Source organism: Notolepis coatsorum (assembly GCF_963971535.1).
Source record: "Notolepis coatsorum genome assembly, chromosome: 3".
Taxonomy (NCBI): Eukaryota; Metazoa; Chordata; class Actinopteri; order Aulopiformes; family Paralepididae; genus Notolepis; species Notolepis coatsorum.
In genome coordinates, this window is record NC_140167.1 from 56,763,709 (window position 1) to 56,780,405 (window position 16,697).

The window sequence follows — 16,697 nt, forward strand, 5'->3', positions numbered from 1 at the left end:
ACTAAGGAGAGCAAGGTCAATATTTCTCCTCTTCAATAGCCAAAGGACACTGGCACGCTTGTGTGGGGCGTTAAGCCCTCCTGCGTTCCAAATTAAAATATTCAATTTAGCCATGGTCGAGCTTGTATAAATGCGTAGAGAACATACCAGTGCAGCCAGGCTGAGTACAGAGGTGCCGATCCCGGCGGGCCCGGACGGTCAATCCCAGGAGTTCAGAGGAGGAACAATTACACACACATAAAACAGTACATAAAACACATAAAAATACCACCCCAGCTACAACCCCTCCCCCTTCTACTCTAAACCCTAACCCACCCGTCCTAATATAAGGTCCCCTATACCCACTCTCCAATCCCCACCCTATGCCCCATCCCCTGAGGATGGTCATCCTCCTATCACTTCCCACTAGAGACATGGATTAATAAGACGCTCCCCACTCCAACCCCCCTCTAGATAAACCCCTGAGTGAACCCCCACTAGTCCAATAAACACAATAATAATAAAATAAAATTCAATAAAGATATCGGTCGAAACCCACCTGAGCCCTGGCCCCAACATGAGACAACCATAATGGTAAAAATAGCCATTATTAAATAATAACTCCACATCAACCTGCAGCCCTCTATTTCCGAATCTGCTCTTCAACATCACATTGTTATAGCCCAAAAGGGTATAGGAAAATTCAAAACAAAATTAAATTAAAGCATCCCAGCCGATAGTCTAAGGCAGGTTCGGGTCACAGGTTAATTGTGCAAAATTGTGTGAACAGTGTCAATTAAACCATGACAAAAAAAAAAGAAGGGAAAAAAGGGTTACGGTCAAAATGCACCCCTTTAGCTGTCCCTCTGATCAGGCACAACGGCTGAAATGACATAACCTATGTAAGAATAGAATTAAACACATTCATTAATTAATCCGGGGATGGTAATAGGCAACACCTGACACCACCTGTTATCATACATTGTTTCAATAAAGATATCGGTCGGAGCAGTTAGTCCAAGGTAGGATCGAATCACAGTTAAATTGCTCATTCAAATGCCATTAAAACAGCGACAATAATTATTATATAATTACTCAGCATCAGCCCTGTAACCATCTACCTTGGAGTCTGCATATTAATGTTGCAACGTTATAGCATAAGTGGCTCACGGAAAATTCAAAACAAAATTAAGGCGAATCAGCAGTTAGTCCAAGGTAGAATCGGATCACATTTAAATCGCGCATACAGATGACATAAAAACAGCGACAATAGGAAAGAAAAAAGAAAGGAAAAGAGGGGCATGGCTAAAGTGCAGGCCATATAACCATATAGCCTTGAAGTGCAAGCCATACCCGACCCAACCTGTTATCATATATTGTATATGCATATTCAACCGACCTTGGCATCTACTTGGATCCCAACGCTCAAAAAAAACCTGGATATAAAAATAAAAGCATACCAGAAGTTAGTTAGGGACTCGGTCACTCTTGAACTGTGCAAACCAATGTCCCTTTGAACAGCAACAGCAACCAAAATACGTAACCATTAACGGGTCTCGAATGTCTCAGCGCAGACTATAGGCGAAGCCCGCTGGCCAGCCTGAGGCTAGCGCGTAAGCTAGTGATGAATCCGGATAGCACGTTAGCTTATTATGTACATTGTTCAGCTAGCTCGTTAGCTTCCAAAGAGGCCATACACAAGTACGACCATGAGGTCAGCTTTAGCAAGTAACAGAAGTCATTGGGAAGCCCCGCTAGTTGGATGGGCAGAGGACAGTTAGCATGTCTGGGCATGACAGCAAGTGTTTGTGAATAGTCTACCTAATCAATGTATATAGGCCCAAACCGCCAAGTCACTCACCCTCCATTGATATCAAGCAACAGACTCGGGTGTCTCCGCGAGATATTCCTTCGCTTTAGCCAACGACCAAAACAAACGCTGACCACCGACCTTCTCCAACACAGATAATTTCGCGGGAGCGAATAACGTGGGCCTCAGGCCTAGTTTCCATAGCTTAGTCAGGACCACCTTGTACTTGGCTCTCTGTGCTTGAACCTCCGGTGTAAAGTCCTCGAAAATGGCCACTTTGTGATCGCCAAGCCTCAGATTACCCCTCCTGGTACGAGCCGACCGCATGATGATTTCTCTCTGCTGGAGTCTGTTCAGCTTGACTATGATGGGCCTCGGCTCTTTGTTCACGCCGGGAGAAAACCTGCCCGCTCTGTAGGCCGATTCACAGATAGGAGGCATAGGGAGGACATCCGTCCCTAGTATCTTCTGCAGCAGTTCGGGCACGGTCTCAGAGAGACGGCCTTCACCGCTGGTCTCCGGTACTCCAACAATCCTGACGTTGTGGCGTCTATCCCGGGACTGCATCTCCTCCATTGCCGACTGTAGTTTGTTGACTTCAGCCTGCCTAGCCAGCAGGGCGGATTCAAGACCCGCCATCTTCTCACACTGTGATGATACCTCCGTTGTTAGCATGGCTAGTTCGTTAGCATTAGCCGAAGAGGCAGCGTGTATCGCCTCCATCTTGTCTGTCAGCGGTACTACCGCCAGCCGAATTTCTTCTGATATCTCACGACGGAGGCTGATACAGAAATCCGCCAACACTTTCTTCTGTGCTTCAGCGATGCGTGTCTCAGAGTCTGCGTGTAGCTTGGTCATGACCAAGAGCACAGCTTCGCTTAACTCCCCGACAGCGGGAGACGGTGCGGCCATGCTCGGCGGTGCCGGTGTCGTGCCTAATTCTTTCATGGCTCTGGTTTCCACCCCCGCCATCGTAGAAAGTCGAAAAAAGTTGATGAATGTATACTAAACACGACGACCTAGCAAACAGATAAAAAACAAATAAAAATAAAATAAAGACTAATGGGGAGAAACGTATATTCAGCACGGTAGAAGGGAGCTCATGTGAAACACGTCTACTCCATGATCGCTCAGCTCCGCCTCCTCGCCGGCACTCAAAGTGTTAATATTCTATACAGTCTCACGAACCTCATGTATCATTGGGACTCATTCTGAGACCTTGAGATTGCAATGCCGGCCGAATCCTGCTAGGTGGCAGTATCGCCTACCCTTTGAATATATGTGTTACATTTTATATGGTCCGGGTGGAGAAATGGTACCCGGGCAAGTGAAAGGCTTCATTCGAGCCACTTGGAACGCGTCCAGCACACTTGATGCATAGTTTGTCCCATTTCATGTCAGGGACCCGATGGACATCAATACTGGAAATCCTGATCAGACAATTGGAATATTCATTTTGGAATACCTCATAGCAAAGGTAAAGACTATACTTTGATCCTACAATGATTTCACATCGATCACAATGATCGTATGTCACATACTCCAAAACGTATGCCGTTGCTGACGATCAGAGCATCACAACCCCCCCCCCCCCCCCCCCCCTTTGATGTTTGAAGACACTGCTCGCGGGCGCACATGTCACATGACCAGAAACGTGCGTGGAAACACTAACCGTTTGGTAAAAGCATAGACGCGTCCTGGTCGTTGTAAACAGCGACTCCTACAGTTCGGTCGGGGCACCTGCACAGCGAGGGAAGGATCTGGGGGAGGTAGTGTGACCCTTCCACACGTTACACTCCCCCAGTGAGAGTCCGCGCTGCCAGGTGAAAAGAAGCGGTGGGCTGGCTACACATGTGTCGGAGGAAGCATGTGATAGTCTCCGCCCTCCCAGACCGACAGTAGGGAGTAGAGTGCGCAACGACCAGGAAGGGGATTGGGAATTGGCATAACGACTAACATTGGGATGGGAGAAAAATGGAAAAAGGAGGGGGGGGAAAAGATAATACATTTTTTTTTATAATAAAAAAAACTCTTTGGTTGCTTTCGCAGTATGCTTCGGGTCATTGTCCATCTGCACTGTGAAGCGCCGACCAATGGGTTTTGAAGCATTTGGCTGAATATGAGCAGATAATATTGCCTGAAACACTTCAGAATTCATCCTGCTGCTTTTATCACCAGTCACATCATCAATAAATACAAGAGAACCAGTTAAATTGGCAGCCATACATTTTTTAAGATGTTTTTTGACTAACTAACTCTAATCTAGTATTCCTGTTTTTGCGGCTCACCAATGGTTTACATCTTGTGGTGAACCCTCTGTATTCACTCTGGTGAAGTCTTCTCTTGATTGTTGACTTTGACACAGATACGCCTACCTCTTGGGGGGTGTTTTTTTTTTTTAATCTAGCCAACTGTTGTGACTGGGTTTTTTTTCACCAGGGAAAGAATTCTTCTGTCATCCACCACAGTTGTTTTCAGATTCTGTCACAGCTTTTTTAAATGTACATGCATTCAGAAAAACGTGAGATGCTTGTTTTTCCCGGCTCCTCAACCATAGTAGATTTGTAAACATAATACACAACGTATAATCTATCTATACAAACTATATACATTTATTTAACCTTTATTTACCCAGGCAAGCAAGTAAGAACAAATTCTTATTTTATTTATTGTGAAAAGTATGTATAATGTTGTGTTAATTCCACGACAAGAGATATGTAATGTTAATTACCTGAAATTATTCCGATTTTTTGGGGGGGAAACCCCGCATATATCGCTATCGTATCGGAAATTAAGAGTTGGACAATATCGGTATATCGGATATCGGTAAAAAAGCCAATATCGAACATCCCTAAGACAAACTATAACTATAAACTATGACTATAAATATAAACGAAATAATCTGTAAATCAACAAAACTATAAACTAGACATAATGCGCAACGTATATTATATCTATACATTTTTCCATGGTCTTCTGCATGGGTCTTTGAGGTTCCTGAGCTAACCAGTGCACTTTCTTTTTAAGAATGTAGCAAACAGTTGATTTGGCCACACCTATTGCTAATGTTTTTGCTATCTCTCTGATGGGTTTGCTTTGGTTTTTCAGCCTAATGATTGCTTGCTTCACTGATAATGACAGCTCTTTGGACCTCATATTGAGAGTTAAATTAAAATCACACTTATATCACATCTTGATTGTTTAATTTCAGATCCATTGTGGTGGTGTACAGAGCCGCACAAATCATGATAATTGTGTTGATGTCCAAATATGTATGGACCTGACTGTAGATAGATGGATGGATAGATGGATAGATAGATGGGTGGATAGATAGATGGATGGATAGGTGGATGGAGTGAGGATATGAAACACATCTATAATAGTTAATGTTCTATGTCAGTAACCACTGTATGTCATGACTGTGTGTAATGGATATTGCTTTCTTTTTATGAGCAGTTTCGTTTAATACCACTGTCATTACATTGCTTCTTTGGAATGAGTAATGACTGCAGTCGATGTAAAGACACAGGCGTTTTAATAGCTTTACACACAGCCCTAGTGGAGTAACCAGCCCCACCTCTCTCTTCTTCTTCCTTTTCCCACGCAGCCTCCACTCTGATACAACATTGTTGTGTCAGCTGTTGAAAGAAATTATTATAATACAACATTTAGCCCAGTAGCCAGATTGTCGAGAAGTAGAATTAACGTTAAAAGATAAAAACAACTTTAATATTTCACTGTTGTCAGTCTTTCATAACTAGTAACATGTCATGAATATAAATGTGAAATTGACTAGACTGGATGATGAACGATTATCAACTAGTTAAAATAGAGCTGGGGAAAAATATTGATTTCGATATGGAATCACATGTGATATGAAATCCATTCATAGAATCACAAGATCGTTCTTTTAATCTATGCCTTTTTGTCAATTACTGTTACTTATCCTGTTTTCCTTCAGAATAGACTCTGCATTGTGTTGTTGGGATGTTGAAGTAAAGTCACTCAAATTAAATCTCCTTGCTATAATATTAAACATACAGGTTCTCTGTAGTCTTTATTGGCATAAACAGCTAAATAGTTATAAATAGATTAGGTTGCTCTCAGCTACTATACCGAAAAGGCTGGTCTTCTCCATCTGAATACCAAAGAACATACTCTCTCCTCCATCTGAATAATATGCCCATTTGTTATCACCCTCTCCTTTGCTTATCTCCCTTTCTGTTGCTTTAAAGTTCAACACAACCTACAGCTTTCGCTATATACTTCCTTGTTTATATATACTTGTTTTTAAACTTGGAGGTGTTTTAACACAAGATGGATGACAGATTGTTAAATATAATAAAATAATCAGACAAGAACCTCAAACACTACTATTTACTTGAAAAGAAACTGCATGCATTAGTCATAATGATATTTATAATATGCCAGTAGAAAATGAGAGATGTGAGAAACAATCTATGTGCTTAATATTTGCACCTTTTTTATTTATTATTTTTATTTAATTGTATATATGATGCACTTGCCAGCCAAGTATCAGGACCTCCTATACAGATATGAGTCAGCCTATATTTAAGTAGTATATGGTGTAGTCAATGATTAGGTTTACAGGATTTTTTTTATCAGACTAGTTATGTGTTATCTCTCACATTAGCGGCGGTTGTTTGAGTCTCTGGTGTTCAGTGTATTCAATATTGATCGAAATGCAATATTAATATTGATCTAACGTGGGTGGTTTTATGGCAATTGTGAGCTTGGCTTTGTGTGAAACTGCGTTATTATATTTATCAAGGCTATAGATTGTTGTTAGGGATGCTCGATATTGGCTTTTTTACCTATACCGATATTGTCCAACTCTTAATTTCCGATACCGATATCAACCGATACTGATATATGCAGGGTTTCCCCCCCAAAAAACTGAATAATTTCAGGTAATTAACATTACATATCTCTTGTTGTGGAATTAACACAACATTATGCATACTTTTGACAATAAATAAAATCAGAATTTGTTCATACTTGCTTGCCTGGGTAAATAAAGGTTCTAGAAATGTAAAAAAAAAGAATTGAAAACCGATACCGATATTTTCCGATATCACATTTTTATGCCGATATCGGCCGATAATATCGGACATCCCTAATTGTCGTAGTTGTTTTTTAATTTGCATCATGTCTCTTCCCCCAGGTTGTGGAGGACGGATATGAGTTTTTTGCCAAACGCCAGCTGGTCACACTCTTCTCTGCTCCCAACTACTGTGGCGAATTTGACAACGCAGGTGGCATGATGAGCGTGGATGAGTCCCTCATGTGTTCCTTCCAGGTAATAAGCACAACAACCAAAAATAAAAGTTTATATTTTTTGCGTCTTTCATGATTATATACAGAAATAATGCAATATTTCTCTCCTTAGCATGTACATAATTTACCAGGCACGCCCTCTTTTCTTGATCCTCCAATCATAACTGTTGCTTTGGGGATTGAGGAAAAGTGGGCGGGGCTTGATATAGGTCAATTGTACACGCATGTAAATATATACATTAGAGGTGTAACAATTAAATCCCAACAGTGATTTGATTAAATTCCTATTGTTATTTCTCTTTTTTAACACTTTGACGACCGTTCAGCGCCGTCTAATATGGTGCTAGAGGACCAAGGTTTGTCAACAAACCGATGTACTTTCAAAGAGCTTTATATATCATTTATAGTATTGCTATCTGTCCATTCTCATTGTCACTTGAGTGCATAAACCGTGCTTTCATAATGGCTTAAAGAAAATAAAAATCCATCGGTTGGTTGTTATTTTATAGCGTCGTGAATATAAGGTATAACACACCTTTCGTCTAGGCTTTCTTCCCGGGAGCTAGATAATAGGCTAAACCAGGGATCGGCAATAGGCGGCCCGCGGGCCGACATTGGCCCGCCAGCAATAATTTCTGGCCCGTCAGATTATTTTGAGAATATGATATTTATGTGACGCGCGGGAAATATTCACTCGGGACGCCAGGGTGTCTTTTATTGTGAAGCTGTATCTATCTACCGGTAGTCATCATGTCTGTCACTATAGCCAATTGAAATGCTAGAAATGGTCACGTGGACTGGGAGAACCAATGGAATAGTCCCACCGGGCCTGTGTATATTTCCCGAACGCACGTTCACTTCCGCGTTCGAGATGCGAGCGAGTTAAAAAGAAAACGGGGAAATATAACGCTTCTTTTAATAAACAGGAGCAATACTTAAAATACGGGTTTATCGCAACAGGTCGGTGATTCTTGCGTGCCGAGCCGACGTTCCTCTCTGCATAATATGTGGCGACAACAACAACAACAACGAGGCAATGATGACAACTGTGTTCAAGTTGGCAGATAAAGTTCAGATAAAGCATTCAACGCCAATCTGGAATTGGAGGGCGGCGAGTGGATATGACATGTTTCAAACATTAGCAGGGATTTTGGAGGACTTAACAACAAACAAGGTATGGTGAGTCGTGTTTTCATGCATTTTGATCTGTGTTCATCACACGCCGCTGGGATCTGCAACAGCTGATCTGCTGTTCATGATGAATGAATGAATGAAAACTTTATTTAACAGATTGCAGAATGGGTTATGGGTACAATACAGTACGGCGCAATACACACAATTGTTAAGGGGATGCAGACCAGAGAAAAACGTTTGTCTTTTTTCAATATCAGTATATTAAATTAGCCATTGTTTTTTATCCTGGCCCGCCAAGCAACGGCTTGGGGAAAATCTGGCCCGCGGCCAAAACTAATTGCCGACCCCTGGGCTAAACGTTGGCGCCGTTATATCAAACGCTATTTCTGCTGTATATATACGAATGAAATAAAACAAACTGAGTAGCATCCGGACTATTACAGAGAATCTATGGATGAAATGGGGGCGGCGGGGAACGCTGATTAATATTATTGATCTGCAATACAGTGTGCGTTCAATATAGCATTTTCATTGACCAATCACGTTACAAAACAATGTCCAATCCAGCTGTAATTTGGGGTAATATTATCCTACCGTCAGGCCATGTGATCGCCGGCAGCATTTCCTCACCACTCATCGGATTCTGGTAGATCGATATGCACATTGGCTAATCATAAATCCCATTATTCCACGCTGAAAAAACCGCTCGCCAAACTAATCCAAGATGGAGGATGTTCGGCTGGGATCAGGGAACTATGATCCGCCCACAGAATTGTACTTTAAAAAATGTTTTAATTCACAATGATACTGCAGTGAATTAACTAAGTGGGTTTGGCCGGTACTGCATGTTTCGAAAATCAAATATCTGAAAAGATGCTGGTAGTGGATCGGGTACCTAAGAAGCGCTATAAATATGGAATAAAACAATAACAACTCGTCACGTATATACTCGTGGCTCTGGTCCACATCGCGCTTTTTCAAAACACCTATATACTCGTGGACGGACGCCATAGTGTTAATCACCTTTTAGGCGACAAGTGCATAATATATAGAAAAACGAAAATATATATATATAATCAATTAAGAAATTTTAAAAATAATCAATAGTTTTGTTCTCAATTTGTTTTTGTATGATACTGTTGGTCTGGTTGATTCAGATGGATGTGATTCCGTCTGCAATCATTTTATGTATGCAATTAACATGCAAACCAGGTTCATATCATCATGTTTATAATTCATTTATAGGAGATGGGAGCAAAGCCTGTGCACTTATTTATTCATGTAAACCTTTATTTCTTGCTCAAAAACAAATTGAGTTTGCCCTCATTTTCAATTGTGTCGAGCTTACAGTTCATCAAGATAAATAATTAATACAGATGAATAAAAAGGTACGAAAAAAGTTAATAGTAAAGCAATTACAGAGTGATAAAATAGGCATTGATAAAAACTAGTGGTGGGACTCGATTAATCGAATTCATTCGAGACGTTATAGTTAATTAATCTAAATTAATCACATTTTAATCGCATATCAATATTTGATGCGAAAAGCAAAAAAATTCAATTCTAATTAATTTTGGTATACGAGTGATGAATATACATACGTTTAAGCAGCAAAATCCTGTTTTAGCTACTACACAGACCAACAGATTAGGGATGCCCCGATCACGTTTTTTGCCACCGATACCGATCACCGATCGTCGTGAGCCATATCGGCCGATACCGATCCGATACCGATGGTTTTTGATTAAAAAGAAATTAAAAATTATTTTATATAAATTTTTTTTTTTTTTTTATAAAATATATATATTATATAATTAGACTTGTACTTGTATTATCTGCGAGACATCGCCACCACGCAACAAGTCAAAATGCTCGCTATCTGCAAACAGCTCCACTGTCTGTGTGTACTCTAGTAGCTCCTCCTGATATCAACAAATGCTCCAGCAAGTCTTGTAGTGCATGTTGATACCTCCGTTAGCTCGCGTTAGCTGACGTTAATTCACTGTTCAAAACGAAATGTCCGATTGAACTAAATAGTTGTCTTAACGTCATCTAGCCGGCTAGCAGTAGCTACAGATAGCTCCTGATATCAATGTCTTATAACATTGATTGAATGCGTATTCGAGCTGAGGGCTTGCTGAATGTGAAATTACCAAAGCACTTAACGTTACCAATGGGGTCCCGCTGCAGCGCCGGAGAATCCTTTTGCTCGCTATCTGCAAACAGCTCCACTGTACACACAGACAGTGGAGCTGTTTGCAGATAGCGAGCAAAAGGATTCTCCGGCGCTGCAGCGGGACCCCATTGGTAACGTTAAAGCCCAACCTCTAGGTTAAACCCTACTGATCAATTATGGGTAGTTTACATCATTGGTATATAATTTCATTATTTATTTTTTTCCATTTGACACCGGAAATGCCACTCTGAAAGAGTTAAAAAGGTCCACGTACGAATAACATGCACGCGCGAATCAAAAAAGCTTATCAAACGCCGACGTCACAACAGGTGTGGCTTGCATATTAATGAGCCGAATCTAATGTTGCTTTTCCACTAAAATAAAGTACTCAGTTTGTCTCCGTGTGGGGAGGCAGGGCTGCTGATGATCAGCATGAGAGCTCCAGAAATGACACGTGAAAAACTGCAGACCACTGATTGGTCAGAAGAGAGACGCGTGACGTCACTGTTTGGGGAGTCTGAACGAAAACAGAACACCGCCATCTTTAATGTCTCGCGTAGGATGTCTTTTGTATGTTTGCAGCAAGAAACAAGTGCAATAAAAAAGGATACAGTCACTGTGTATTCTGCCTCATTTATTGATGAAACAAAACCGACATCAACACAATTTGCCACCGAGCGGAGAGTTTAGTCTGACAAAAAGATCGCTGATTAGTTACGCTTGTTGTTGGGGGTTAGGGACGTAACGTTAGTTAGCCTAATGCTAACGTTAGCAGATAGACACGAGAGGCTATCTGTGTAGAATAGACACAATGAGGTAACGTTAGCGTTAGCATAATAGACACAACGAGAGTCTGGTTAATGTTGTTATTGATTGATTGATTGAATGAAAACTGTGTTTTACTCTGGCTTGCCAAGCTCATCATAGCCCCTTTCGTGACTGATGCACCGAGTGAAGCTTGTGGACTCGACAACAGCGGCGGCCGCAGGGCGCCGGAGCCCGCAGCGCTAGTTAGCTCATAGCTATCGTGTAACACTAGCCTTTGCGGGCTCGGGCGCCCTGCGGCTGCCGCCGCCGTCGCGTCCATGGGCCCCCCGGCAGGGCACCCGTGGGGACGGGTCGGGGTGTACAGAGAGGAGAGAACCATTTTGGGTCGGCCGTTCATGCCGGCCAGCGAGCCGGATGTCGGGATATGTTGTTAGCACAATAGCTACCAAGCTAAGCTATGTTATCTACTAACGTTATAAACACAATGTGTACAACGACACAATGATTTACATTATTACAAATATGGTAACGTGGTTGTGGCTTTTACAAATAGTCGTTAGCTTTAGAGATGGATGGATGGCTATAATCACGGAGCAATAGTGAGGTGAAACAGATACATTTCCATTCGGCTAGTAGTAGCAAGCATATATCTATGGTAGCAAGGCTCTCTGCCTGCCACTAGCTGTGTGACTCTCAGCGCCCCCTGGTGAGCCCCCTGGTGACCAATACCTGTTGTGACGACATTACACGTTATAAACCATTGATTAAAATATGCAAGTGCATGTTGATTGTGTTGGGCAGACAAAATGTTTTGATAAAAACGCTAAAACTGGGTCAATTTCAATACTTTTTTTTCCAATTCTTCATGAAAGTCACTGTTGGCCTAGTCCACATTGTTTATTGAACAAAAATACAACGTGGAGGTTGCACTTTAAGTGCTTTGGTCATTTCACATTCAGCAAGCCCTCAGCTCGAATACGCATTCAATCAATGTTATAAGACATTGATATCAGGAGCTATCTGTAGCTACTGCTAGCCGGCTAGATGACGTTAAGACAACTATTTAGTTCAATCGGACATTTCGTTTTGAACAGTGAATTAACGTCAGCTAACGCGAGCTAACGGAGGTATCAACATGCACTACAAGACTTGCTGGAGCATTTGTTGATATCAGGAGCTATCGGTAGCTAGCCGGCTAAATACCGTTAGACAATGCCTACTAAAAGTGAATAGTTGACTGGGTAATTTTGTTTAAACAGTAACGATAGCTAGGTAGCTAACGTTAGCTCAGGTCGAATGCACTATCTAGACTCAGCAGAGGAGGTCCGCCTCCTCTGTGTTTACAAACTCTACACGGGTACGGGCGGGGCTAGGGAGGAGGAGCAGTTTGCAGGTCCTGTGCGTCTGAGACAAGCGAGTGAGATATCCACTTGATCAGTTTCCGCGATCGGCGAATATGACTAATTATCGGAATTACCCGATCGCATATTTATACTGATTATCGGCCGATAACGATCGGTGGCCGATCGATCGGGGCATCCCTACAACAGATCAATGCAATTTTTAACAAAGTGCAGCAATTTTAGGAATAATATATAGCGCAAAGGACCTTTTGTAAACTCAAGCACTTTCGAGGTAAAAGTAAAACGCAGTACTTTCAAGTACATTCCAGAACAGTTGACCATTAAAAAAATTAATAAAAACTCTTGATTGATCTAAAAAGATTGTATGAACAAACCAGACTAAGAAAAAAAGTTATTTGTGATGTATTATACTTTATACTTATAGCACATGCATGAGTCTGGTCTCCTTTGAAAGGTAACATTCTTACACAATAAAGAAAAATCATCATGCGATTAAATGCATCAATTTTTTTTTTTACTTTTAATTCTTTCTGTAGTTAATAAATCGAAATGAATGTGATAAAGTCCCACTCCCAGCCCTAATAAAAACACAAACAGATCTGGCATCGTTACAATATTGTTAGTTAGTGTTAGCTTTCCGATAATGGCCTTATAGATACCAGTGTCTATCGTTCCTCTTAATACTTGGTGGTGCGTTGACCTACTATAGTCAAATGTTTATACCGTAATTTTCTGACTATAAGCCGTGCCTTTCCCCCCCATTTTTCGACCCTGCGGCTTATATAACGGTGCGGCTTATATATGACTCGACGTGACCAAACCCGAAAATGTAAAAATCGAAATATTGCTTTTTTGACTGCATTGAAATGTTATTTATCTGTTCCCTTATTTGCTAAACTTAATACAACTTGTAAATGACTTAATTCTTGTTATTTGTCCGACAGTATTGTGTCCCAATGCTGGTGGGAAGACTGTAATTAAACATTAAAACACCTGCGGCTTATAGTCCAGTGCGGCTTATATATGTACACATCATTCAATTTAGCTGCTGCGGCTTATATTCAGGTGCGGCTTATAGTGCGAAAATTACGGGTAAGTAGGTAGGTAAAAAGTCTGATTTGTTGAACAGATAACTTGTGAAAAAAACAAGTGTGTACCTTCTCTACTTATACACATCTAAATTAATTATACAAATAATTAATTATTTTTACAAATACACACACATTCTTTTGTTATTGACCTCAGGGTTCCCTGAGGGAAGCGACAGTTGTGATTGGAGGATCAAGGAATGAGGGCGGGTTTGAGTTAGGTCAATTTGATACTTTGATACACCCCTAACACACATTCACTGTATCTCTTTCTTCCCGTCTTGTTCCCCTCCAGATCCTGAAACCCTCAGAGAAGAAGGCCAAGTACCAGTACGGAGGAGTAAACTCTGGCCGGCCCGTCACCCCACCCCGCACCGCCCAAGCCCCTAAGAAGAGGTGAACACACTACCTCATCCCCCCCCCCTCTACCGGTCCTCAATCTGTCCATCGCTGCAACCCCAGTTAACTCCCCTGTATAGTGAGGGTACAGGGCTTATCCATCACCCCCCCTCTTCCCACCCGACTCCACTGACAGCTCTTTCTTAATATGTATGTGTACATATTTGCTGTGACCAATCGATGTATTATTATTATTTTTTTGCCTGTTTGTTGGTATTTTTTATATTATTAACGAATATTCTATTTGTGGTTTTACTCGCAATGCCATTCGAGCCGCATCTCCTCTCGAGGTTCCGTGTTGTGTAAAGAAATGAGCGGCAAAGTAAGTGAATGAGTAACTTAAGGGGATTTTTTTTTGATTTCTTGAAAGAAAACCGAATGGACGTTGGAACATTTGTCTTGCCTTGATTTCTCCATCTCCAAAAGCAGTGGAAAATCCCCCCCCCCCTCCCCGATTGAAAGATTTCAGCTCACCTAGATGCTGTCATGTTCAACTCTCATCAACACATACTTCCGACAGATCTAAGACATTGCTAACAGTTCTAACACGTTATAGTGTGTGTGCATAATATATTATGTAATTGTGTGAGTGCGTGCGCAATTGTGTGTTTGTGATTGCGCACGTGTTTGATATATTTAACCATTGGAGAATTGCAACCCCCCCAAGTGAAGGAAAGCATGTGTGAGCGAGGATTTGATTAAAACCCTTTCAGGTGTACAATTCTCACACGCAAGATTAGTATTGACCTATCTCAAACCCCGCCCCCTCTTTTCCTGGTCCTCCAGTCAACTGTTGCGATTAGAGGATCAAGAAAAGAGGCCGGTGCTTGAGGATCTTTGAGATCTGAACTTTCTAACGGCAATGTCACAATGGCTACTGGTCATTGAGAGATGGAAGACTGGGGGAGAAAAAACTCTGATCTGTAAGGGGTTTTAACCACACTGGTTTAAACCGATTCTGCTGGCAGTCTACACACTCACTACACAAACGCAAAACCAATCGAACACAGTCTCCCCTTCTCTGTTATGCCCTCCCCCCCACCGTGCCTGGATTCCACACCCACATACAAGCACATGTTACTTCTCACATAGAGGTGGCTGTGACGTTCTTCACATATCTAATATTAGTTTTCTTTTAAGATAATTGTACACCACCACCACCTGCTCCTCGTAGAATTATCCAGATTAAGAGTGAAAATGTAGTTAATTGCATCATTGAAACGTTTGAGCCATGCACATGACCTTTGCCCTTTTGGTTTAAGTCGTTCCAATTATTTCTGGTCAATGTTTTACTGATTTGGAATAGGATTGGATAAAGGGAAATCGCTACTTTTGATATTGTGCAATGCTTTGTTCGTCTGGACCTTGTATCTACAATCCCATTAGGATGGGAAATTGCCAACAGACGGCATGTACTGCAGGTTTGTCATTAAATTTGCCTAATCCCTTAGGGTGTGACAGTGCAGAAAATAGTATTTAAAAAAAGCAAGTTCCACTTAGAATATCTACAAAACCTGCATATTATAGCCAATAGCGCCACATGCATGGGGCAGAGTCAGCAGTCTTTAAATGAAATGGAATTACACAAAGGCTCAAGGGTGTGTGTTTTTTTTTGAATTTTTTTTGGAAAATACATTTGCTGAGCATCAACCCAATCTGTTCTGGCATAAAATACATCAAATTAAACCGGCAGGTGTTCCGGCATAAAGAATCACACGGCTCTGGCATTACCGTGCGACAGTGGCGCCACCTAGTGTACGAATATCAACAGTGCAGAGATCATATTAAGTATTCTGTGTAGGCTATGAGTTCTTCATGGCATTACCAGTGTGAAGATGCTGTATGATTCTTATCAGGAGGTACTTCAGTGGTCTATTGTATCGTCCCACAGTGAGCCGGGTTGGCAGTTAAAGCTTCAGTCTACCGCAAATAATTCTGTAGACTTTGTGTGAAACAGTTGCCTCATTATAGTTTTTGCTCTTGGTCAGTTGTATTCTTTTCTGTTGGATTTCTATGTAACTCTATTCACATTGTTTACTTTTTATTCTCTTAATTTATTTCCTATATTAATGACGATGAGAGGAAAAAATAAATCCAAGGTGTTACCAAAAGCTGTTTTGCTATTTGTACAAGTTGGTTTCAAAGTCTATAAATTCAATAAAATGGATGAAACTTAATACTGTGTAATTGCCTCCTTTTGTAATAATATATTGCACTTTTTGTGATTTATTTAAATAAACGTCTGTTTCAGAGTTTGTGTATTGTTCATGGATTATAGGTTCTAAATCTAGATTGTGGATCTCACTTCAGTGAAGCATAAGTGGCCTATAATCGCATGATTCACATCACATTGGTGGTGGAAGAAGTACACAGTTCCTTTACTTAAGTAAAAGTAGAAATACCCAGATAAAATAGTACTATGTAAATGTAGAAGTCCTCCATTCAAAATTCTGAAATTAGAGAAGTATTTGATATTGAATGTACTTAAAGGAACACGCCAACTTTTTGGGAAATTACAAATTAGCTTATTTGCCATCTACCCTGGAGTTAGACAAGCAGATCTAACCCTTTTCTTCTCTGTGCATGCATTAGGCTTAGGGAACAGCCACACTGTTAGCCTAGCTTAGCGCCATTCACTGGAAGTAGGTGTGCCAGTGTAGCCTAGCTCCCAACATTCACGA

General features: G+C 41.1%; 1 protein-coding gene across 1 annotated transcript in view; it reads left to right on the forward strand.

Moving 5' to 3' along the window:
• LOC311225555 (serine/threonine-protein phosphatase PP1-beta catalytic subunit-like) overlaps positions 1–16,193 on the forward strand; it is a 93,619-nt gene extending 77,426 nt beyond the window's left edge. Inside the window, exons 7-8 of the mRNA XM_084310890.1 lie at positions 6,975–7,109; positions 13,913–16,193. Of these exons, the coding sequence (XP_084167016.1) occupies positions 6,975–7,109; positions 13,913–14,017 (240 nt within the window). The 3' untranslated portion in view covers positions 14,018–16,193. The remainder of the gene's footprint in view (positions 1–6,974; positions 7,110–13,912) is intronic.
• The last annotated feature ends 504 nt before the right edge of the window (positions 16,194–16,697 follow it).